The sequence below is a fragment of the Heloderma suspectum genome, chromosome 7 (genome assembly GCF_057233095.1).
Source record: "Heloderma suspectum isolate Gila_16-S chromosome 7, 16-S_ref, whole genome shotgun sequence".
Lineage (NCBI taxonomy): Eukaryota > Metazoa > Chordata > Lepidosauria > Squamata > Helodermatidae > Heloderma > Heloderma suspectum.
Window position 1 is genome coordinate 120487217 of NC_139464.1, and position 26455 is coordinate 120513671.

The 26455-nt window shown below is 44.6% G+C and overlaps 1 protein-coding gene across 4 annotated transcripts in view; it reads left to right on the forward strand.

The window, feature by feature from the left end:
• The first annotated feature begins 620 nt into the window (after nt 1-620).
• The window catches only part of ARHGAP8 (Rho GTPase activating protein 8), a 65888-nt gene continuing 40053 nt past the window's right edge, over nt 621-26455 (forward strand). For 2 of the 4 annotated variants that reach the window (XM_084811262.1, XM_084811264.1), the window contains exons 1-5: nt 621-752; nt 15329-15448; nt 20256-20396; nt 23865-23952; nt 24519-24650. In XM_084811262.1, coding sequence (XP_084667388.1) covers nt 15412-15448; nt 20256-20396; nt 23865-23952; nt 24519-24650 — 398 coding nt within the window. In that variant the 5' untranslated portion in view covers nt 621-752; nt 15329-15411. Of the gene's footprint in view, nt 753-13734; nt 15166-15328; nt 15449-20255; nt 20397-23864; nt 23953-24518; nt 24651-26455 lie in introns of those variants that run through there. The other 2 variants (XM_084811263.1, XM_084811265.1) reach the window with 1 other exon arrangement.

The window sequence follows — 26455 nt, forward strand, 5'->3', positions numbered from 1 at the left end:
GCTTGAGCATGTAAAGGATCTCACTGACCTCAAGCCAAGCAACTGCTGGCAACCATTTTTCACCTAGCATTAGTTAACTAGCAATGATTCTTCAGGGAGAACGTATATATATGTCCTCTCTCTGTGGTAGGGGAGCAGGACGATGGGTGCAACTTTCTTCCAGCCCGCTTCCCCATCCCTGCACACAAGTTTCCCTCAGAGACCCCAGGACTTTCATTGCCCCTGTCCAGCTGCATGGCCTGGAAATCCCTCTCTCTCTCTCTGGCAGGGGAGCAGGATGATGGGTGTGACTTTCTTCCAGCCCGCTTCTCCATCCCTACCCCCTGGTTTCCCTCAGGGACCCCCAGACCTTCAGAGCCCCTGTCCAGCTGCATGGCCTGGAAATCCCTCTCTCTCTCTCCGGCAGGGGAGCAGGGTGCTGGCTGAGGCTTTCTTCCAGCCCGCTTCCCCATCCCTGCACACGGGTTTCCCTCAGGGACCCCCGGACCTTCAGCGCCGCCGTCCAGCCGCGCGGGGCGCGCGGGCGAGAGCCGCGGCGCGGCGCGGCTTCCTCCCCCCCCCGGAGGAATGCCCCAGCCCCACCTAGTTCCTGGAGTGGGGCAGCCCCACCCCGTGGCCTCAGGCGCTTCCGCGGCCCGTTCGCGGCGAGCGGCGCCCGAGGGGCTCTGAGGCGGGGTGGCCGCCCGCCCGCGCGGGGCCCCTTCGGGGAGGAGGCGACGCGGGCCGGCGACAGCGGCGGGGCGCGCCGGCAGGTACGTCCCGCGGCGCTCCCTCGCTCCAGCAGCAGGCCGGGCGGCGGGCTGGGCCGCGCCAAGCAGCCCCTGGGGGCGAGCAGAAGGCGGGCGCCGCGCGGCGGCCGGCCCGGGCGCCCCCGCCTCCTCTTCCCTCCCCGGGGCGCGCGGCGGGTCTCCGTCCACGCAGCCGCTCGAGGAGCGAGCGCCCGAGTCAGCGGGGCCGAGCCGCGGCCGCGGAGGGAGGCCCGCCGAGTCCGCCGGGCTTCCTCCCCGGCAGGCGCCCGCCGGACTCCGGCTTGCCGGGGTCCCCTCAGCCCGGCGCGGCGTCGAACGACCCGCAGGGGCGGCGGCCCTCTCGTCGTTCCAGCTGAGGCCTGTTTGGGGGCGCGCGCGCGGGAGGCGGCGCGTGAACGTAGGAAGAGCCCCGCTGGCTCCGGCCGAGGGGCATCCCGCCCAGCGGTCCGCTCACGCCGGCCAGGAACCCACAAGCGGGGCAGGAGCGCCACAGCACCCCCCCGCCCATGTTTCCAGCGCCCGGCGCGCGCGGGCGCGCTGCCTCTGGTACTGGAGGTGGCCCATAGCCATCAGGACCGGTAGCCGCGGATAGCCTTGCCCTCCAGCAATCTGGCCCGCCCCCTTTTAAGGGCGTCCAAATGGGTGGCCATCAGTTGGGACTCAAGTCTGTTTGGGAACATCATCCTTCGGGCGGGACGCCTTTCCCCTAACCCTGAACGTGCGCCGGGAACTTTGGTAGCCCTGAATGTGCGCCGGAGCTTTGGTAGCCCTGAATGTGCGTTGGTAGCCCTGAATGTGCGTTGGTAGCCCTGAATGTGCGCCGGAGCTTTGGTAGCCCTGAATGTGCGTTGGTAGCCCTGAATGTGCGCCGGGAACTTTGGTAGCCCTGAATGTGCGCCGGAGCTTTGGTAGCCCTGAATGTGCGCCGGAGCTTTGGTAGCCCTGAATGTGCGTTGGTAGCCCTGAATGTGCGCCGGAGCTTTGGTAGCCCTGAATGTGCGTTGGTAGCCCTGAATGTGCGCCGGGAACTTTGGTAGCCCTGAATGTGCGCCGGAGCTTTGGTAGCCCTGAATGTGCGCCGGAGCTTTGGTAGCCCTGAATGTGCGCCGGGAGCTTTGGTAGCCCTGAATGTGTACCGGGAGCTTTGGTAGCCCTGAATGTGCGTTGGTAGCCCTGAATGTGTGCGGGAACTTTGGTAGCCCTGAATGTGCGCCGGAGCTTTGGTAGCCCTGAATGTGCACCGGAGCTTTGGTAGCCCTGAATGTGCGCCGGAGCTTTGGTAGCCCTGAATGTGCGCCGGGAACTTTGGTAGCCCTGAATGTGCGCCGGGAACTTTGGTAGCCCTGAATGTGTGCCGGGAGCTTTGGTAGCCCTGAATGTGCGCCGGAAGCTTTGGTAGCCCTGAATGTGCGCCGGAGCTTTGGTAGCCCTGAATGTGCGCCGGAGCTTTGGTAGCCCTGAATGTGCGTGGGAACTTTGGTAGCCCTGAATGTGCGCCGGAGCTTTGGTAGCCCTGAATGTGCGCCGGGAGCTTTGGTAGCCCTGAATGTGCGCCGGGAACTTTGGTAGCCCTGAATGTGCGCCGGGAACTTTGGTAGCCCTGAATGTGCGCCGGGAACTTTGGTAGCCCTGAATGTGCGTTGGTAGCCCTGAATGTGCGCCGGAGCTTTGGTAGCCTTGAATGTGCGCCGGAGCTTTGGTAGCCCTGAATGTGCGCCGGAGCTTTGGTAGCCCTGAATGTGCGTTGGTAGCCCTGAATGTGCGTGGGAACTTTGGTAGCCCTGAATGTGCGCCGGAGCTTTGGTAGCCCTGAATGTGCGCCGGAGCTTTGGTAGCCCTGAATGTGCGCCGGAGCTTTGGTAGCCCTGAATGTGCACCGGGAACTTTGTCCTTTCGCAGTGGCAACGGAAGTGAACTCTGCACGTGCTGAGGGGCTGTGTTCTTACAACATGTGTTTTAGGGTTGGGCCTTGGCATTAAAACATGCCAGGGCCAAGCACTGGCACAGATTATGCCCTGTTTAGGGGTAAGTCCCATTGAAACCAACAGGGCTTCCTTCCGTATATGAGACGGGTGCACAGCCACAACGAAATGCCCTCTTCCGGTATGCTGCAGGGCCACCCAAAGCTTTTCTACACAAGGCTGTTAATCCTCTGTACCTGCTTTTGGTTTCGCGTGCAGAATTGAGATCCCGGCACTACATGAAGTGTTTCCTTTCCTACTTTTCTGCTACATAACCTCTAGGTGGCACTGTGGCATAGCAGAATGACACAACTACACAAGTGGAAAAAGGGTTTTTTTTCACTGTAGTAAATAATACTGCATTTCCCCTGCTCTAAAAAAAAAACTCCCAGAAAGTGCTGTTTAATAACAGAAGCGAAACTAGAGCGTCATGACATGGCCTAAAGAATCCCTAAACGACCGTGAGTAGGGAATGAAGAGTGCCCAATAAATGTCTCGTGTAGAAAAGCTCTCAGTATAGCTTCAGTGGCTATCAGAAATGTATGCATATATGTAATGTGCCCTTTAATTTTTAGAAATGACAGGATTGGGATGGCGGTGCATCGGAGAGGAGTTCAATCCTTTCCCCTGTGCCAGGCTGGGGGGAAAGCAGGTTAAGAATAACTGGAGGACAGGGAGACACACTGCAGGGAAGAACTGGAGGGAACATACCTCCTTCCCTCCTAGCTATCTAAGCATTTATATGCCACTTGTCAGGGCTATACAGCCCTTTCAAGGCAGTTCACACAATTTTAAAAAGTCATAAAAAAACAAGAATAAAGCACAATTTTGCAATAAGAAGAAACATCAAGCTGTCCAGTCACACCGCACCTACTATGCTTTTAAAATTGATCTTCAGTTTTACCAGTAGAATGACCACACTTCGGTTTTATTTATTTTTTTGTTCTGGCTTTGTGAATCCTGAATGGTGCTGAAGAAGGAGACGTGTTTTTTTTTTATTTCCTGCTTTGCCCCCAAAGGGCCTATTGCAACTTGATTGTGTTTGTTATCTAATTAAGATTACAATCGTACACATGCTTGGAAGTTCTTTTAAGATTAATGGGAATTTTTTGTTCTTGGTTGGGACTGGGCTGTATGTGCCTGCTTCCGCTCACTTCTTCAACCTTTGTCCTTTAAATTTCTATAGACGTAGCTTGGTAAAGACCTTGACAAACGTAGCCTAAGCCCTGTGACCTGCCACGGCAGCACTTCCTTTTTCTTTCCTGAACATCCAAGCTGCATAAGACTCCCTTTATCATCATTTCACCATTTTAAACAGCAGTTGATTGAACTAATGGAAGTGATCTTGATCCAGCTCTGGGCATGTTGTGTGCGAATGCAATTGATAGCCCTGGATAGGGACACATGTCCCCACCTGCATGAGATTCATCTACAGGTTAAGTGGGAACCAGGTGAACTTTATGACGTACTTCTGCATGTTTGTTTGGGTGCCCACATCAGCTGTGTGTGCCTGTCACCCTTGCTGGATTGTGTCTATTGTCTTATTTGCTCTGTGTTTCTTTGCTGTTCTTATATCTTAATGCTGCTGAGAAATTCAAGCCTGTATGATTTAATATACTAACATTCATTGTAAAGAACTAATTTATTTGAGCGGGAGGATTCCCCGTGAATCACTCTGCAATTTAAAATGTGTGTTTGTGGTGCAGCAGACTGTTGTCCAGTAGCTTGCCAGATTAATTCAATTAAAACTGCCATCTTAAAGAATATATTTCTGTCTAAGATCCAAAGCATTACGCTCTGGCGATGTAATCTCTGCTTGAGCATGAATTTAGCCTGACATAATTATTTGTTCCTTCCTTTTTTAGTTAATTTAATATAAAGCCGATTTCATAAACGATTATCATTAATGCCTGTTGTGATTAGCAACATCTAATCGTCCTTACCCAATAAACACTTACACTGCTTCAAGCAAATGTAAGATGTTGCCGCCTGTTGTATAGCACGCTCCGGCTGCAGTCCAGTACTGTTTAGGGTGCAGTGTTTATGCACGTTTAGAAAAAAGTCCTATAGGTTCCAGCATTCCCCAGCCAGCATGGTGGGAACTGTGGGACTAGTAGGACTTTTTTCCTGTCTAAACATAGATAGGATTGCACCCTTAGACATGTTTTAGACCGGATTCACACAACCAAGCCCCCAAACTAGTAGGTCAGTAGTCTTGTGGCCAGTTGAGATCGACATTCAGAAGTGTGATGAGGTCACTATTTTCACCCACAGCATTACAGGCCGAGAAGAGCGTAGAGCAGGTTTCTAAACAGCCACTTGCCTGGGTGCTTGCAACAAGTCAGAATTGTTTCTAGATGATCGGGGAGAGGTACTTTTGTAAGCTGCAAGAGAATTTGTTGGTTTGTTTCCCTTTCAGGGTGCCACAAATGACTTAATATTCTGGTGACTTTTTTGAACTGAATTAGACTATACAGCAGAACAACTGAAATGTTAGAGGGTAAAGTGGTGGTTCTCTTCCTCCCAAAGTGCACCAGTGAGACTGGGAATGTAAAGTGTAAGGAGCTGTTGCCTTGGTCTTCTCTGAAATGACCTATATTACCGTTTTTGCTCTCTGAGGACCAGTTCACACATTACATTTTGAAAATATGTACATTTAAACATGCAGGATCAGCGCAACAAACATGTTTGCAAATACATGTACAGTTGCCAGGGAGCTGTGCTTGTCTGTAGCTCCCCGTTGAGTGTCTACTTTGTGGCAAACCTGGGTTTGCCACCACATCGTGTGTGAAATGCCTCCCTATGGAGTAAGGCTATTGTTGTCTTCCTTGCACTCTCCAGCAGAATCTATAACTGAGGATTTGCACTACATGCCCCATCTTAATAGGTTCAGCCCCATCCTTTTATGCCAAGGTGGGTATGAAGTCCCATTCATGCCTTTCACGTGTCTCTCCATAACTCCAACCCTCAAGTTCTCCCCTAACACAATTTTTTCAGTCTCTGGGAAGCAATTGACTCCTTGTTAGCTGCTGAAACAAATGCTCCCGCTGACGTGAGCTGTGTGTGTTTATATAGTTTATTTGTATTCATTAGATATTAACTTATTAGGCAGCTTAAAAAAACCCAGTCAAGGCAACTTATAATAATATGTACCATGTAATGGCATAGCCCCTTTCCATAGAAAACTGCTTTACCACATTGCAGTCTGTACAGTACACTGAGCTTGACCTACAAAAAGGGTCAATTTCTGACGGTGTAAACCTGTTGTAAGGCCCCCTGAAATGAACGAAACCTACGCATATTTAATTGCGAAAAGAATTACAGCAACCACTTTTGTTGTCAGGTCAGCCTTTCTGTTTTACATTTTCTCCATTAATTTAGTTGCACATGGAAACAGTTTTGGCTTAGTCTCAAAAGTTTGATGCACCAGGACGTATGTACTTGGGATAGGACATACTGTTGTTTACCAAATCAGTTGAGGTTTGCAGAGAAAGTAGTTGGGCCCTAATACTTTTAAGATACATATTTGCCTAGTAAGTGGTTAAGACGCTGAACTGCAGACTGGAAGGTCGGCAGGTCAGCAGTTCGAGACCCGAGTGCCGCGTGACGGAGTGAGCTCCCGTCTTCAGTCCCAGCTCCTGCCAACCTAGCAGTTTGAAAGCAAGAAATTGCAAGTAGATAAATAGGTACCGCCTCGGCGGGAAAGCTAACAGCGTTCCGTGCACCTCGGTGTTCAGTCATGCCAGCCACATGACCACGGAAGCGTCTTCGGACAGCGCTGGCTCTTCGGCTTAGAAACGGGGATGAGCACCGCACCCTAGAGTCAGACACGACTGGTTGGGGACACCTTTACCTTTTTAGTGCCATAGTTAATGTGAAGATCAGATAACAGATCTGGGGATATCAAAGTGTGGTTGTAGAGGGAGCGGGGGAGAAACAAGATCACATTCATTGTCCTCGCCCCCCATGTACGGATACAAAGCTATGAACATTCAAGTTGTGGGCATGTTCTGTGCTCCCTGTTCTCTGCACTTTCACCACTGTATCCCCCACATACGTATTCAGCCACACCCGAATAATCAGTGCTATTCCCCGAGTGATATGCCAAGGTCTTGCCAAGGTGTCAGATTAAATAATCGTAAGGCCTTGCTGTGCATTGCAAGTGTCTGAAACCTTTACCACAAAATGGAAGTAGTAAAACCGGCCAGTTTTATTCATAGTTAATTCTTAGTGATGCTGTTAGGGATCATAGTAGAGATGTAAATTTTCCAGAAATGTTGAGGCCATGGGAAAACAACAACAACCTTTTTTTTGTGTGTTTTTCGGGGGAAAAACATTTGGGGAAACATTTAAAAAATAAGCAATACTTATTGTTTTAAGCATTTGTAACAGCTCTAAAGTCACTTTGTTGCTTTAAGACAGCCTTCCCCAACCTGGTGGCCTCCAGATACTTTGGGCTTCAGCTCCCATCAGGCTTAGGCAGCATGGCCAATGGTCAGGAATGCTGTACATTGTAGTCCAAAACATCTGGAGTCCACCAGGTGGGGGAAGGCTGCTTTTGGAACATAAAGCAGCCTCTCTGCTCCTAAAGTTATTTTATGTATAATTTGGTTTCCTCATAAAACTATCATTACACTTAAAACTTTTAAAAGTACAATTCAGTTAGTAAATTTGCAATTATTGCCTGAATAGAATATATTTTTAAATTCAGTATACCAAACATGACAAGTCTGTGAGCAGACCAAGATGTACATAACATAATTTAGCGCTCCTTCACACTGAGCTTTTATCCTGTGATTGAGATTACTCCTTCACAGAAGTTTGTGCGCTCTTTACATGATGCTGTTAACCTGCCATGACCCTCCAGGGCGTCTCGGGCACTAAATGCCCTTTGGTCCGTTTTTAAGTAGATCGCAGATAATGAGCTATCAAATTACCCCGTTGTGGCTTCAGTTTCCTCCATGAAAATAGGAAAAACAGCAAGAAGAGGAGCGAGATCAATGAAAGGTAATGGAAGACTCAGATATGGGAAGAAGGAGAGGGAAGGGGGAGGGGGAAAGGAAGCACGTGAAAAAGGGAGTCGTCGTGAGCCTGTATTTAAAATGGAAGCAGAAAGCCTCGTTTTAAATGCAGGATTTTAGGCTGGTGTAGAGATGCCTCCAGATTCCTATTTAATGTCTGACCAGAGAGGAACATCAGCAAGCAGTCCCTGAAACATTTGAATCATCCTAGAAGCCAGAAGAAGCAGGAAGAACTAGAGGCAGAGGAAGACTGGTGTATAACATCTGTTCCTATTTGTAAGGAAGTTTAAGGAAATTCCTAAACTTGTTCCGGTTTGTTGGATGGACCTTAGGGAAATCTGATAAGAAGGAAAAGGTACTGAGATTTTATTTAGCCAGGAAAGACTCCGCTTAGGAATGTCTATCAGTAAAATATACTTTAGATCTTTAATAAGGAATTAAAGAAATAACTGTGCTGGGAAACTTACAGAGAAGATTAAAACATTTTCCCCTATGGCTTCATTATTTCCAGACATTTTACATCTCTAGTCTTTCTATAAAACTGTACTTATTACAGAGTTTAGGAATCATTTTGTGGGGAGTAAATGCTGGGTAACAATATATAAACACTTAAATTCTAAAAGAAAATTCTTCATAATCCAAAGCTGTTTAATTTTTCCAATGGGGGGGGGGAAAAGGTCCTTAGAAAAAACTGGGGGGAAAACAGTTTTTCCCCAATTTTTTTTTTTTTCCAGGCCTTCACATCGCTAGATAGTAGTCATGGGTTAGTATCAGACACTGCAGGACTTGGAGTAAGACTAAAACTTTACGCTCTGTGGTACAAGGACAGAGGAGGGAATGGTTAGCAGTTCAAACCAGGGTATAAACACCATGGATCAAAATCCTCCTGATCAAGGAGAGCCCATCTCACGCCCCTGTCTGTGCCTCCTGGTTGGCTCCCTAGTTTGCCCTACTCACAGACATAAGAAAAAGTCTGGAGCAACTAACTAACAGTCTGAACTTTTGATACGAAACTGAAAGCTACCAGTGTCCATGAATCGTCATGGAGGCAGTGAGGTGTGTAGTTCGAGCCCTTCATCTCTCTGCTGCATGCCCTACGCATCAGAGATGGAATCAATTAATGCTGCAAAAATAATTGCGCCATTAATTGAATTAAACAGGCAAGCTACTGAAGAATGATCTGGTGCCTTGGTCACAGATCTTAAATTGCAAAATGATTCACAGGGGATTCCTTCAGCTCAAATAAATTAGCTCTTTATGGCAAATGTTAATAATTAAATAGTACAGGTTTTCTTTTTGGGGGATTAGGCAGCACTGGCTTTCTAACTGACATTGGCAATTCAGATGGCAGTCAGTTTAATTTAATGCTGGATGTAGCGATATGGACTGCTGGGCCTGCACCCCTTTGTGGAGGGACCAATGTGCTGTTCCCTTCAGTCATAGCAAGTGACTGGCTTCAGTTTCCTGTCTGTGCTACAAACTCCAACCCAGCCTTCCAGCTACCTGCAGCTGTTCCAGCTATTGTAAGCGGACCCTGCCAGCACTCAAGTTCTGAGTACTTACAGGCATGTATTTGGCCTTACAAGGCTGCAGTTTGGGGGAACGGAAGAGGTCTGGGACTAACCTCCAATACTATCTGTCTGTGGTGCTGCTTATTTCATTAATACTGATATGACTTTAGTGGGTGCTTTAATCTTCCCCTGCATCGTGACATTTTGGTGCAGTAAACCCACTCTGTTCAATATGTATCCCTCATCTTTAGTATTAAGGAAAATTGGGTCTCTAGGTGCACACCAGCCTTCGGGGATATTAATGTAACTTTATAAAGCTCCATGGTGGAGACCAGAGTAATTCAGTACTCACTTCAGGATGATGTCTGTACCTGCCTGACTTTAAACTGCAAAAGAACAGTTCCCAAGCAAGATTCCTTTCTTGGCTCTGGATAGTATATAATTCTTGAAAATAAAACAACGTTCTCTTATTTTTCGAGCTCAAACACTGAATGAATGAGACTGGGAGAAAATTGCTTTCCAAAAAACTGCTCTGTCTGATCAGTATGTAACCTGGAATGATAGCACACAAAAGCTCGTCTGTCTTGCTTTCATCTTGATTTTCTCAAGGCTGCATCTCAATCCATCTCAGAAATTAACCTTTCTGTGTGCTCCTTTCTATCCTATCTCTTATCACTGAAAGCCAAAGCTTTAAAAATCTAGTGTAAAGCTTTTAAATACCATAAAACCTTTTTTTAAAAAACCCTGCTTTCTCTTTCTCAGGTCTGATGTGAAATATCTCCTTTTAAAATAACAATGTAGGTCCCAATCCAGTCAAAGTTAAGGACTTTTAAGTCCAGCTGATTTAAACAGGAGAAATTTAAGTATATGGTTAACTCTCACATTTAACTCAATAGGACTTAAAAGCAGCTAGCACATATAAAGTAAATGTTCAAAGAAATATTGCTGACTTCCAAAAATACAGAATCCTGGAGCAGGACTTGAAGGGCTGGAGCAGAATCTGGCAAGCTGTCATGCCCTCGCTGGAGGAATCCTCCTCCTCTGAGGAGCTAGAACTCCCAGAGATGGATGATGCCATGGAACCACCCATATCAGGAGACCTGGGGGAGCCTGGGCCCTTGGAGGAGAGGACCACAGGTCCATCCCCAGAGGAGGACAATTCTGCTTCAGAGTCAGAGGCTTAATGACCACCTAGTCCCAGAGAGTGTTGTTGCCTTAAAAAGCAAATCAGTAAGACTCCTATAAGAAGAAGCACCCAACTCCAAAGGAGGACTCCTCAAGAGGAGGGAAGTCATTAGGAGCAAGGCTTGCAATGTATTGCTGGTGAGCCTTGGGTAGGGCTCAGGAGGCTCTGGTAACATAAGCCTGCATGCTCAGTCTAGCCTTTGCTGGAAACAACACTGTTGCTGCAGCTCCTGTATCCTGACTCGTGTTTGGACCTCTGTGTTATTGACCATTGGACTTCTGTCTGACACTGCTTTTTGGAACTCTGATTATACTTGACTGCATTTGACCTTGGCTACATCCCTAACTTCTCTCTGGAAAATCCATGTTTGCCAGGTAAACTGTGCTTGACTGTTGGGTCGCTTTGACCTCTCTATTGAAATTAGCTTTATGTTTGCATAACAAAGAGCTGAAAATAGTTGTGGTAGGACCCAGGCTAGAGTTGTTGGAGCAGCCAGTGAAGAATCTGGTCAGAGGTGGAGTGGGTGAATCTAGCAGTTCAGGGTGAGGAGTGGTGGTGGTAAGAACAGGGCTGGTCGTAGGCAGAGGCTAGTGGAATCTGGAGTTTCTTGGCTTTTCAGAGCACAAGACCAGTTACTGACAAAAACCAGTTTTACTGGAGTGACCAATAAAAGGCTTGTTGGTTGGGAACCATAGTTCAAACTGCTTCACATATATCATCTCATTAATCCTTACAACAATCCTGTGAAGTAGATCAATATTAATATTCCTGTTTTGTGTGTGGGTGTACCTGGCTGCTGAGAGAGTAGCGGCCTAAGATCAGCTAGTGTCAGGATTCCTTTAGCCCCCACGTTATTTCAACGCTGAAGACAAACACAGATGAGAGGCTTCAGTCTACAGCTTTTAATCCATTATTTCACAGGGACATACAGATGCAAATTCTCAGTGACTCTCAGTCTACAAAGGAATGCCTTCAGGGGAATTCAAAAGGTTGCCCGCCATTTGAGAAGGAAGGCGGTCTCACTAGCCTAACTTAAGGGTGGGGGGAGGACCCTCTCTCTCGTGAGGCTTCTGAGCGCAGCTTCTCATGCAAGGCCAATCGGGTAGACTGTCTAAGTTCCACCCCTGCCTAATCTCTCTTTGCTGTGCGCCTGCACCTGGCGTCTATTAAATCAGACTCTCCAACCCCCCCTCCTTCTGTTCACTGACTCTCAAAGGGGTATGTGAAGAGGAACCCTCATCCTCAGCCAGCTGGGCGTTCGTAACACGAGAAGCCGGGCCAGTCATGTCTTGACTAGCCTGGGAAAACACCTCCCCCATGTCTGGCAGTTCTCCTCCAGAATCTGAACTACTATCCCACTCCCTGCACTCAGAAACAACCCTGACACCTAGTGAGTTTGTAGCAGAGACAAGATTTGAGACAGGGCCTCATGTTTCACAGCTCAGTCTCTTAATCAGTACAGTATGAAAAACAAGTTTCTGAGGAGCTCAGCTTCGCTGTCATTTTAACACGATGGGCAGTATCCAACGGTGACATTCTGCATACTCAAACAGCGGTAGTGGTGCTCCACTGAATCTTTCCGTTGCGCAAGTGATTGGCCATTTTGCTCGCGCAACCAGTTGTATAAGAGTTATGCAAAACTGCTTGCCCAAATATAACTGTAGTTGGATTCTTCTCTTGCTCGTAGTATAGAATGTAGTTTCTGCTAGCGCAACATCATTTGCATTAACGAAATGACTGTTGGATACTGCCCCGTGACTCTATATCAGGGGTAGGTACTAAACCTCACATAACTCTCACCATTAGCCATGCTGCCTCAGACTGATGAGAATTGTAATCTAAAATATATTGAGGTTTCCAGGTTGCCAACCCCTGCTATAGAAACTTCTACTTTCCTCAGGTAAGGTACTTCAAGTAAAAGCATGGGCATACAGGGCAAGAAAGTAGATATACTATATGGGCTCTCCTCCTTTGGTACGCACAACAGGTGGGGTTCCTGCTTTTCTACAATGGGTGTTGGACCTCTGGAATATGCAGATGCCTTCCTGCTGCCCATTCTCTAACCGAATCAAGCCATCCAAGACACACTCTGATTGGCCATCCAGAACCCTAAAGATGGAAAACACCATGCCAAGGTACTGTTACCATTGGCGAACACATTTAATACTCATTAACATCCCTTGAAAAGGTATGCACATGAAACTCCTCTTGCACTTTTGCACTCATTATCCATGGTAAGAAAGCTTAGGTCCTACTAGTATCCTAGATAACCCCTTGCCCCTCTTAGAGGAAAACCCCTCCCCTAAACCAAGGTTTTAAAAAGGAATTATTTCCAGTAAAAGTTCAGTTCATCCTACTCATTCCAAAGACTTCATCTCTGATAGCGCCGTTTTTATTATTTTGTACTTGGGAAATTAGGGTCAAGGGGACGTATCACCAGTCTTCCATCCCCTCTCATTGCCTTTCTGTACCCTCAACAAAGTGTACTTTGAGAGCTAGGATAATTAGTGGCCCTCAGTCAATAAGGAACAGTCCCTATAACTCTAATGTTCTGGTCCACAAAATGAATTTCCAGATCACAGCAGACCTTGAGGGGAAAATCCCCTTCTGTTCTCTTTGCCTTGGAATAGGTAATATTTGCGTTTCAACCCTTCCTTTAATCTTTCCTTCCTTCTCCCCACAAATGCCAATAACTTGACCAGCTGTATTTTACATTTCTTACTATCCTGTAGTAAGCATGCAATATTAATATTGATCTTAAAAAATGTATAATCCTCTGAAGCCTGTTCATGATCTAGCTTCTCTCAAGATGTTAACGAATGCAAAATATACTTTCCATATTAAAATAGCTTGATATTTTGTGTTGCATCTCTTAGAAGAAATAAAGAATTATCAGTGGAAGGCAGGGCTGTGTGGAGATCGCTTTTTCTTTTAAAGATCGAGATCAATAGTAGTCTGTTTTAAATGTAGGTGTAGCTGACAGCTAGAGGAACAAAGAGGAAGCATCAAAGAGTGAACAAACATTGCAAGGAATCCTTTGGCTTTGTTTCATCTATCCATTGATGCTGGTTCATTAAAAAAAAACTGTTGTATTTGCAGTTTCATTTCATTTTTGATTAAAATGCATGTAAGGTAACAGTCTTTTGGGGCTGACGGAAGGTAGAACTTATGAATGATACAAATTGGGTTGTAATGTACGATGCTTCCAAATGTCTATTGTGAAACATTCCCTACCCCCCACACACCCCGGGTTCGGTAGTGAGGAAGGGAGTTAATTCTGGCAGTTCACTATAAACGGTAATACTTGCTGTCGAATGCTATTAAGGAGATTATGTTATCTCTTAGGAACAGAGAGTGCTGTGGTCAGGGGTAAATTAATTCCCTAGGGTGCTACAGTAAATTTTTCTTGTAACTAGAAACTTTCTAATTGGAGCTCTTCGGGAAGAATGTACTGAAATCTGGGCAGATGTTTTCTTTTCATGATCCCATCTCTCTTCTTGCTTTAATTCCTTTCTGGGTTTTTCAGAGGGATGTTTCGGCAATTTGCAGTGTTTAGAAAATATGGAAAATGCACAACCTGGTATGGCAGGATGATGAAGCTGGGCTTGGGAGAGAAGGATTTGCTTATGTAGTTTTGGTGGTGGTGTAGTGGGTGGGAGTTACTCAAAGAGGAGGCAGAGCTTTTACTTTCTGGCTCTATCTCCCTGGAGTCAGCCTGACCAATGATCTGCCAGTTATCTCTGTAGGGTCAATTTGGAGCTAAGGGCCGGGCACACCTCCTGACACACTGAGTCCATTTCTGGATTGGCAGGCACAACTAATCACCCCTGCCCTTAGCTTAGCCTTGGCCATTCCATGGCTGGCAGGCAAGTAAGAACAATCCTGTTCTTAGTCCATTTTGAGCTATGAGCTGGATATCTTATTTTTCAGCTATGAGATATTTATATCTCTGCAATGATTTTGCCGCTGCACAGGATCTTCAGTTATTTTAATGGTATTTTCAGCTGCATTGGACAAAACCTTCGGAAAGCATCCAATACATTTTTAAAATAAGAAGTGCAGTAAAGTGTGTGTGCTTGTGTGCATTCCCTAACCAAGAACAGACTTGGAGAAGGGTTGTGCCATGCTGCCTGTGTAGCCTTTAGTAAGGATCAATAATGGTATCAGTTTGTACTTGCAGTGGTTGCTGGAAGCCCCTGTGCAAGAGTGGCTGCATGATATGGTTTGGGGCCAGGTTATCTGAAGGACCGTCTCCTCCCATACCTGCCCAGACCATACGATCATCTTCAGCTGTCCTTCTCTGGGAGCCCCTGCCAAAGGAAGTGAAGTGGGTGGCAACCAGGAAGAGGGCTTTTTCTGTGGTGGCACCTCTGTTGTGGAGTGAGCTTCCCATAGAGGCTCGCCTGGCACCTACACTGTGCTCTTTCCAGCGCCAGGTGAAGACCTTTGTATTTTCTAGGCATGTTAACATTCTAGTCTTTTCACTTGGTTATTTTACATCTGCTATTGTATTTTAAGTCTCTGCATTGCTGTTAGGTTTTATTCTGGGTGTACTTTTATACTGTAGTTTTAAGATTTTAAGTTTTATATTGTATTTTATGCTGGTTTGTGCATTTAATTTTTGTGAACTGCCCGGAGAGCTTTGGCTATATAAATTAAACCAACCAACCAACTACGCTTGGAAAGCTGGGAGCATGCCGACACTTCAGAGAAACAGCAACTATTGAGCTGCTGAAGGTAGGTTTCTGGGAAGCTGGAACCAAACCCGAGGAGTCTAGTTACCATGAGGTCCCTCCTAGTGCAGTTGCAATGGGACAGGGTTAGGACTGGGTCCTTAGAAGTATGCTATGAGAAGGCTTTCTCCGATTATAAATACTCACGTTTTGTTTTTGTTTTTTAGGGTTGATCAAGGACTAAAGAATCATCAGTACTGCAACTAGAAGACATCATTGACTGCACAGGCTCTTTTTGTATACCGAAAGCATGTCTGCAATTGATTTTGAAAAGTTAGCTGAGATCGGTAAATATATATATATATTGTTGTTCAGTCGTTAAGTCATGTCCGACTCTTCGTGACCCCATGGACCATAGCACACCAGGCCTTCCTGTCCTCCACTCTCTCCCGGAATGTGCTGAAATTCATATCCATTGCATCAGTGATGCTATCTAGCCATCTTATCCTCTGCCGTCCCCTTCTCCTTTTGCCTTCAATCTTTCCCAGCATCAAGGTCTTTTCCAGTGACTTTTTGCATTAGGTGGCCAAAATATTTGAGCTTCAGCTTCAGTGTCTGTCCTTCCAATGAGCACTCAGGGTTGATTTCCTTTAGGATTGACTGATTTGACCTCCTTGCAGTCCAGGGGACTCTTAAGAGTCTTCTCCAGCACCACAGTTCGAAAGCATCAATTCTTCGGCACTCAGCCTTCCATATAGTCCAGCTCTCACAGCCATACGTTGCTACTGGGAAAACCATAGCTTTGATTATACGAACCTTACCGCCCATCAAATGGTATCTTCTATATATTACCAGATGATTTAGAAGAGATTCTTTCCTAAGTGAAAAACTTTTGCCAGGATTGTGTAATATATTTGAGCTACAACAATCGCACTGGCATGTACCTTATTACCAAAAGCTATTAAGGTTGAAGGTTAGTTTAATACACACAGTTTATATGAATTATTGGTATGTGCTTCCCGTGAAATTCTAGGATATTGGAATAGTGCTATCATCACATATTGTGGCACAAATGGGAGTCATTACTCTAAACAGACAAGTATTGGATGGGGCTAGAGACTGCCTGATTGTGTGTTATCTTTCGAAGACGTTCCACTGAGCATAGCCATATGGCCATCTCATTAGGAGGCCCATCGTTCTGAAAAATCAATTTTAACATATAATATAGAAATGTGACTTTAAAAAACTATTTACATAGCAAATATGAAATGCATTGCATCACTTATACATAAAGACAAAAAATAGACACTGGGTACATGCACATCATTCTGTGTAACAACGAGCTTCCATAGTCTGAGGCGATATATTGGACTCCTGGATGTCTGGAACAAATAGCAGTAAGTTGCTATCACCTTCATACCCTGCTTGTGAACATCCAGAAACATCTGGTTGGCTGCTGGACTAGATGGCCCTTGGTGTCATCCAGAAAGACAATTTTTATGTTCTTAAGATACTAACAATGCACTTTGCCTGTCAATTAAATAGACATTGTGTGTTCCTTTTAATAAATGATGGCACAAGCTACTCTTTAAATGAATAAAAATAGATTTTCATCACACTTAATGCCTGATTTAATTTTGCCATTGGAACTTTACCAAATAGTTGTAAAATGTATTCCATCTTTTTAGTGTCTGACTCTTCCTCATGATTAAAGTATGTCAGTTTTAGCATATATGAAATGCCTTATACCTTACGCAACATGAAAATGGACATTACTATATTTTAAAGATTTCAGTGTTGTGGTATTAATAACATTGCTGCTACACAAAGACTGATGATTAATTCAGTTTCAAGTTGTTTACACTAACATTTAAATATTCCAACAGAATAAGGCGTGCATTGACAGGCAAAGTGTTAATAGTTATATTACTAATTATAATAACCCCCTTCCAAAAATTATTAGAGGACACATTCACCAATATGCAGAAAATCTCCCATATAATGACTGTAACACCAATATTTACCCTCTAATGTGTACAGTTTCTCTTATACCCATTGAGTGTAAAAGCAATGTGTTATAACTCTATAGTGGTTGAGTTGGTTCAGTGATGCCAATGGGGAACACATGGGCAGCATCAAATACAGCATGACTGCTACGGTAAATTACATTGTGCTAGTGAAAATGACCCCTTGCACAACGCCAGTCGTGCTTGCTGGCTTGAGGTATTTACCCAGAAAACTCATTGCGCCAACAAATGCTATTGGCCAAGCTCTAGAGGTCATTTATGCTAGTGCGCTGTAATTTACTTTAGTAGTTGTGTTGCATTGGATGCTGCCCTATGGCTACTTTTTGTTGTAAAAAGTGGATCCCCATCAATTTGTATATGAACAGGATCTGTTCAAACATGACTGCCCAGTCACATCTAACTTGACTTTGAGGTGGCCTCTGAGGTGGGCTTTGACCACCCACCTGCCTGCCCCCTCTTTCCTGTGATTGGTTCTCACTTCACCTTAGAAACATATAAAAGATCCAATTATACTCTGATTACATTAGCCTTTCACACCAGCATTGCCTTCTCAGCCTGGCTGCTGTTGGTGTGGGAAGGAACAATGTGTGCATTGGGTATATTTTCTTAAGACTGGGGACTGGTTTAAATTACTGGTGGGAAACCTTCTCTCCCACCCCCCCAATGGCAGCATTCCCTTAGGCAAAGGACAGCACTTCACACTTGCTCTCTCCCCTTCTCTTTTACACATCTATCCATTTGCATGGCATTCCACCGTACACACACGCTCACACCCCTATCAATCCATCCTTTTGCCCCCTTCCTCAGTTTTCCTCTCTCCCCTTCTCTCTCGCTCTCTCCCTTTTTCTCCCCTTTTTCTTCACTCATCCCTTTTTTCTCTCATTCCTCTTTCCCTCCAACTGCTTCCTTGGCCTTACCTCCCATGCAACAATAAAGCTTTGAATAAAACCTCCCATTACTGCCAATAGGAGCTCTTTTTCAAGACCTTTTTCTGCCGGGGGGTGGGGGGTTACAGTGTGCAGGGAAAGTGTGACCCAGCCCCCTGAAAATTGCACCAAAATTGACACTAGTAGAAGCTTTTTATAAAACCTAACTACAATGTAGGGCGAGGTTGAGGCCTCATGGGCCGCCGGTGCATCCTTAGTCTTTCTCCCCATTCTAAAGTTTAAACCATGCTCTTTCCCCCATCATTGACTTCTAATCTCAGTGTCTTTCTCTTCTGTTTTTTTGCAAGAGACAGTGTGGGAGAGGCAAACACCAATAAAAACACAATATAATTTGTTCTTTCTAAAGAGAGTGCAAGCCTCTCCTTCTTACTGGTTTCGATTGCAGGGTTATTGCCTTCTCTCAAATAGTACAGAAGGCAATAACCCTGCAATTGAAACCATTAAGAAGGAGAGGCTTGAGATGTCTTAAAATGACAAAACTAGGGTACCACCCAATTTACCAAGATCTGTCCCCTGTTCCTGCAGGCACCCAGACCCTTGAGCGTTTAGAGGTCTGGACCTCATGAGATCTGACAACCCTTGTGTGCATGGCAGAATATTCTAGGGCCTGTTCTAGGGTGTAGATTAGTTTACACAGAGTGCTGGCCAGGCCTTTTATGCCTCATCATTGTCTCACGTGAACCCAGGGGATCTCTACACCTCAAGTTTATTGCGCATTCATGGTTGCTCACTCACTGAATTGTGCGGGTCCATTACATGATGTCGTCGTTGTCCAGTCATTATTCCACTATTTCCTCCCACCTAACCCGTGTTTTCCTCAAATGGAAAAAAATTGGGTCTTTTTCCAGATACATGCAAATGGAGCGTCATGTCCTCCCCGTGTATTTCTCCCCTAGTGTGAATGAAGCACAGAGTGTGGTTGTTGGGGGTGTGGTCATGCTGTCGAAGGTGGTGATGGAGGTCTGATGGGTGCCCAGCCTTCCCTCTCCTGTGCCATTTTGGCTCATCGCCATTTCAGCTTGCTTGTTCAAAGCAGAGGGGCAGAGCGGCAGCAGAGGGGCTGAGCAGCAGGGAATGGCCAAAAGCATGGAAGAGGGAGGCAGGGCCTGGGGAGATAGGTGGGGGGCTGTCCGCGTGTCAGTCCCCATCCACCAGTAATGTGCAAGGAGAGGGAAAGGGGCAGGAACCCAGGAGCAAGTATTGCTGAACCTGGAGCGTGTATAATGCATCTTCACGGAAGCATAACGCTATGGGAATGGCCATCTGCAGAGAAGGAAGCATGTGTAAAGGGAATCAGTTGTGATCCTGCATTTAAAACAGAAGTGGAAAGCCCTGTTTTAAATGCAGGATTATAGGCTGGTGTAGAAATCCCCCAAGACTGAACCGTAGGTCCACTCAGCTCTCTCCTGTAACTGCATAGTGCAGAGGGAGACTAGCAGTAGTGATGAAGTTGTCTTCATAGAAGCTTGGCTTCCATGACGAATCTTCTCGTTGAGAGAGATCCCTGATCTGCTTCCAAGGAGCTACAGAAACACCATTTGAAAATGGCTATTGTAAATATCCCACTAGATCCCCTTCTAACTGAGGTACTAAAGTGAAATCAATTCACAGGCACCCTTGAACACTTATCTAATTATAAAACTATGAAAGGGGTGTAAAATTATGCATAGGGTGAAAAACCGAATCGACAGAGAGAGATATTTTCTCCCCCTCCAATAACACTAGAACGCAAGGTCATGAAATTAAATTGATCGGCAGTAGATTCAGGATAGGAAAAAGAAACTTCTTTGCGGTGCATAACTGACTAGAGGAATTCACTGCCATATGGTGTGGCTATTGCTCCTGGCTTAGATGGCTGTAAAAGGGGACTGGGTAATGCCATGATCTAGCAGTCTAGTTCCGTCAACAGCAATTAGCTATGCTAGCTAAATGGAACCTCCAAGATCAGTGGCAGTATACCAGATGCTGGGGGCATGCGTTGGAGGTGGGCTGTTGCTTTCAAGTCCTGCTTGTGGGCTTCCCAGGGGGAGCTATTTGCCTACTGTTGGAAACAGAATTCTTTCTAGAAGTTCTTGGTGTGCTTAATATACACTTAAGTTATTGGAAGAACAGTCTTTTTTTTTTTTTTTAATGGTCCTGATTATTATGTAAAATGTACCTAATTTTTTGTTTTGCTTCAGAATTACAGAAAGATGAGGAAGAACATGCCGATACAGGAGAGAACAAAGGCTCATTTGCAGCTGTGTCAAACAGACATACTGAAATAAGCATGACTCACCCATATTATGATGTTGCGAGGCATGACATCATTCACTTTTTAGGTATGTTTGCTGAAAAGCGGTTTGGCATTTTCTTTGTGTTTGCACATCACTTCGTCTTCCTACTTCATGCTATTATCCCTTATACTGTTTTTGCATCTAACCTAAATCAGTCATAAACTTAGGTAAATATATCATCAGTCTTGGTTGTACGTAAAAAGTTTAAGGTAGAAGACTGTGTATAAGGAAAAGTGAACAGATGGCCTGGAGAGTAGCTGTTCCAAACTGGCCTCTAACACCTGTACCTCCAATCCAAGGATCTTCCCACTTTCTGCTATTTTCTCTCATGTGAGATGAGACACAGACAAAGGTCTCTTTCTCAAAAACAACAACAACAACAACACTCTTTTTCCCCCTCAGTGTGATTATTGATAGAGGCTTTGGCAGATCCATCCCCTTATTTTACACTTCAGCTCTTCTCATTTGTTTGTGTCTTGGTTTCCCCCAGGGGTATGGACAGCTGAGATGCATAAGGGTAGGATTCTACCAAAGCCTTTCATATTAGCCACTCATCAGTGTTTTGTCTATTTTAATAACAGACAAATTACTTACTCTCCTGAACATCACTTCAAACGTTATTGGGGGTTATCCCACAGGTTTACAAACCCTGTTTACCCAATTTTTGTCTTTTAAAAAAATCCAGTCAGAACCTTTCTTGTGATCCAGCAAACTGGCCTTTTTAAAAGACAACTTTTGTTTTTAATTTTGTTTCTAATTTTGCACAAAACTTACTAATTCAGCTTTTGGGGTCATTGCAACTGCAGACGTTTGCAAGCAACTTGTACCCTCACCTGAGCAGTCCTAGTGGCAAGTCTCAGACAGGGGCCTTTTTTTCCTCTGTCCTTGGACAGATCTTTCCATAATGTGTTCTTGAAGATTTCCTTCAAGACTTTCTGGGCACAGTTCTTCTCTTTCAGAAGAATCAATAAAGACCTCAAATTTGATGATCGCCTTCAATACTGGACTATCAGTGTGAGGTATAAGCTTGGCCCTGTGTGCAACCTGTATAATACTTTTACCTAGACTCTGGCATAATGTTTTGTGCCATATTAGAATGTTACAATTGATAAACAATTAGCATCATTCAGAGGAAGATGTCCAAGGGGTATTATATGCCATCCACATCCACTAAGAAGGGCTAAGCAACCTGGTGTCCTCCAAGTGTTTTGGACAACAACTCCCATAATTCCTGACCATTAGCCATGCTGGCTGTGGCTTATGGGAGTAGTCCAAAACATCTGGAGGGCACTAGGTTGCCTATCACAGCTGCAAACTGTAGCATAAAGTTCTGGCTTTTGTTGCAATTTCAAAATACAAGTTTATGATGTAGACATATATGAGGAGGAGAAAACACTGTCCCGGCAGCTTGAAACAAACCATACAGTGGTTGAGGGGTTTGGATGTAATATAATAACTGATAGTGTTTTCACCAGTTAGCTACATGCCAGGGTGAACTCTGGTTGGTACATTGGGAAAAACAAGTAAACCAGAAATTCCCCCAGAGTTCCTTGCCCAAGAATTCAAAGTGTCAGTAGTAGCATTTTTGGTTTTCAAGAAGATTGGACACTTGTAAGTTATGTACTAAAGAAAGGAAAGAAGCTGATTCTCCTTTCTTCAGTGTGCAATAATGCAGCAATCTCAGACCAGAACTCCAAGCCTGAAATCATTGTTGGTTATAATAAACTAAAGGAGGCACGGGCACCTCTGGCCAGATGGTCTCTGCATACAATTGCAAAGGCATGATCAAATGGTGGCCAATAGTGTGTTTTTCCAATATAGTGGACATGGCCCGCTTTACATGTGTAAATTGTTTAGAAGATGAGCAGCCCGCAGTGGGGTGAACGTTCCAAATGATTTCTCTTCAGACCTGGATCTAGAGTTGATCAAACTCAGGGTTATGTCTAGACCCGGAGTCTCCATGCAGCAGTTGTGGATGCCAAAGCACACACCCCCGCCCTGCACCTCTCGTAACACCTGTGAGGCTCCCTGCCCCTATTTTTTTTTTAAACAAAAATAACTCAGACTTTCAGCAGATGGCTGGGGTGCAAAGCCCAGAGGAATTCTTAAAAAATGAAAATGGTATCCGGCTGACATTTTGCTTTGCACCCACGCCTGAATGTTGGAAAGAGAGGGAGCAAGTGACGCCTGCACCAGAATGTTGCAGTGTGGAGCGCCTGGCTGGAACCTTGCCCTCTTCTAGGATGACCCGTTCCGTTCCTGGTCCCCTCCCCTTGTTTTTCCTCCTCTCCACAACTTCCAATAGGCAGTCAGCATTCCACGGCCACTGGGCATGCTCAGTTCTCATTGGTCTGTTTTTCTTTCCCCTCTTATTATTATTTTTTTATAGGGTTTTCCTTTTGTACTTCTGCAGCCTGCTGATCTCTTAGGCAAGGGTGTTGTTGTTTTGGCTATATAAGGACCAGCATTTGGAGAATTGAGATCACTGTTAATACCTGTGAGGTGATGATACTTAATCTTTAGAGAAACAGATTTCTTTCTAGTGATATAAAATTGCACTGTTCATTCCATTATGTAATAAATGGTGTCCATTTATCTACCAATGAAATTAATTATATATTTTATTGTCGTTTATGTATTTTATTGTTGTAAGATGCCTTGGGAGGGCTTCTACCCTGAAAGGCAGCCAAGAAATATTTTAAATAAATTAAATAAATAAACGTATATTGTGACAATACTAGAGCAAAACATATAGATTTAATTCCCCTTTTGACAAATTCAAAAATATGTGCTTGTATTATATTTTAATAGCCAATGTCTTCCATACCAGTTAAATAATATAGCTATCAAAAATCTGAAGTTTTACCCTTTTTTTTTTCTAAACAGTGGTAGAGTTCCAGTGTTTCATAGCTAGGTTGGTTCTACAGTTTGACAGTTTTTAAATAGTTCAGTAAAGCATAGTTTCATCTAACTTGTTGAACATACTACAGGCTTGCTGTGGCATTCATTTTACTTCTTCAGTCTTAATCAGTTTTATTGATTAACAGATTGAAATCAGTTTCTTTTAAATGTATTCATTTGTCTTATTAATGTTTATGATTGATCAATTTGTACAGGGAGATGATTAATTTGAAATGTTACGTTAAGGGCTTTTAAAAGTGAGGGTTTGGGGGAATTAAAACTTCAGTCAGGCATAAAATACACAGTATGACTTTCCTTTTCCATGTTGCTTTCACATTTTGTGAACATTTAATTATAGCAAGAGCTCTTAGCATTAGATGGGAGAAAGGGTTAGAGATGTGCATTATGGACTGCCTTTGTCCCAGAGCACTGTGTGAGCTCTGATGTGAGCAGAACCATATGTGCAGTTGAATTTGTAACCTCCCTGTTTAGAACAACTCTTGTTTTCCTCCAAAATCTTTCACTTCAAATGTGAGCTTTGCATTTAAATATGCTTCCTGTGCATATAAAATGAAATTATCACCCTGACAACTAAGCTCTTTGGTTTTCCAGGTGATGACAATTTGGGGAGAAAGGTGATTGCTTTCAGTTGCTGCCGTATGCCTCCTTCTTATCAGCTCAATCACAGTCGATTATTAGAGTAAGTCTTCTCTTCACTCGTGTCATAGAAAGTATCATAGAATCATAGGGTCGGAAGGGGCCTACAAGACCATCGAGTCCAACCCTGCTCCGTGCAGGAAGCCTGATTCCCAGGCGGTCTCCCATCCAAGAACTAACCAGGGCTGACCGTGCTGAGCTTCTGAGATGAGACGGGATCGGGCGTATCCAACAGACTATGACCAAAAGAATCACCGGTGAGGCTATCCATCATGTTCTACATTTTCCAATTCCCAGCCATAACTCAAGCATCATTCATTTCATCAAATGGCACCATGTCCGCCTCCTACTCTTCTGCATATTTTCATAATATCTGAATGAGCTTGTCATAGTAACCAGTTCTACATGGGATAACCCATCCCAGCCATGTGTGTTTGACCCTTGGGCTTGGGTCTGAATTTACATATACAAGCATACCGTGCAAATGGTGAATAACACATTTAGGTTATTGGGCATGTATATTTCTTCTGGTTTTTAGGGATGTCATCCTAAGCCACAGTGAAAATACAGTGTCTGCATTACTGTGATATATGCTGCTTCTCTTTCCAGATATTTAAAGTATACACTGGACCAGTATGTGGAAAATGACTACACAGTTGTCTACTTTCACTATGGACTGAACAGTCAGAATAAGCCCTCCCTGAGCTGGTTGCAAAGCGCCTATAAAGAATTTGACAGAAAGTATGTTTTCTAAATTATGCTAAAAATCACTCTTCTAAAAGCACAAATCTAAATTAATTAAGAATTGATCACATTCGTGTCCTTTTTCCTTCCAAATTGCTCAGGGGAACAATTTGCTGTCATCACACCAAATGCACAACAACCTTGTGAGAACCTTGTGTGTTTATTCAGGCAGAGAGATACTGTTCTAAGATCACCCAGTGAGCTTCAAGGCTGAGCAAGGATCCCCCCCCAGTATCCCCACATCCAACAATCTAGCCCATGTCCACACAATTTGTGACCCATCAAATATAAAATAACTGGCTACACATGCAGTTAAATCAAAGTGACTTTAAAATGGATAACTTTGGCTGGATTGTGCCCTAAGAGTTACTAAAAAAAAACACCATAACTTAAAGATGGAAGCCATTAGAGAATCTCCTATATATTTTTAAAATAATTCTCAGTTCTAGTTCGCATGTTCGACAGCTGAGACTGGCACTGAAAACAATTTCTGGAATCGGATGTAGAAGATCTTGAGAACAACCCCTGGTCGGTTTTAGGGTTATTCAAGGTGGATTAATGTCGTATAACCCACGCTCACTAGATTCGCATGACATGACAACCCTCAAGTGCTTGCAGGCACCATGACTTTCCATGGGTTACATAAACCATGATGAGCTGTGGTGTGTTGTCCAAACTCTGTGTAATGACATCAGAATGTGGGGTAAGCTGTGCTTGATGTGGGGTTGCCCATTTTGGCATCAACCCCATGTTTCTGTAATACTTAAGTTCTGCCCTGAATTTAGCTGTTGGGAGCTTATGCTGCCTGTTCAGCAAGGCTGATAGTGTGGAAATCTAGTTGTTCCCTATATTACTGAGGGTGACATGATTTAGTATATAATAATATTTACCAGGCTTCAGTTCTCCCTAGAAGGAACTACCAGATGAAATAGTAAGTGTGCCCTTCCATTTTTACTTTTGACACTGTCAGAAGCATGCCGAATTTACAGTCACTCTACGGGGTCGAAATAGTGTTGCAAGGAAAGGCAGAATATTGCCTTTGGCTTCCTTGGGTTGATGGATTATGAGCTGCTGAATCCTCCTGTGATGTATTCATGTCTGCAGGAAATCCATCCCTTTGTCCCCTCGCTTGGGCAGAAAACTGGTGAACAAAAAAGGAAACAGCATAGCCATGACTGGCTAATTGGTCAAAACCAAGGCAACCTTACACCTGTTATTAGAATCTCAGCTGGAATCCCCACCACCTTGAACCTTGAAAGCACACAGCAATATTCACACCATCAGATTTTGTTTGTGGTGCTAGCAAAAGCTGGAAGTCCTGGAAATCTTTTGCACTAAATTAGGGCTGTCTTCCCATGTTACTGCCTGGTACATCATCATCTGTAAGTTACCGGGAGCTCCTCGGAGGGAGAATTAGATGTAATAAAATACTCTCAGATTCACTACTTCTTTTTCAAGCCCTGCTCCTTTGGCATATTCACATAATAGTAAATTAGGGATCAGCCAAATCCAGTCCTCAAGAGGTGTCTCCTGATATATGCACACTCCACTTGCTCATCCTTAGAGTTCTATGCCATCCTTCTCCAACCTGGTATCTTCCAATTGTTTGGACTACAATTCCCACCAGCATGCATGGCCAATGCTCAGGATTATGGGAGTTGTAGTTCAAGACATCTGGAGGGTACCTGCTTTGGGTAGGCTGTTGTATGCAGTGCCTCTGACATTATACACCACAAATGCCAAAGCAAAATCATTGGGACTGAAGTTAGTCATGACTAACTTTCCCCATTCATTTCAGTGGG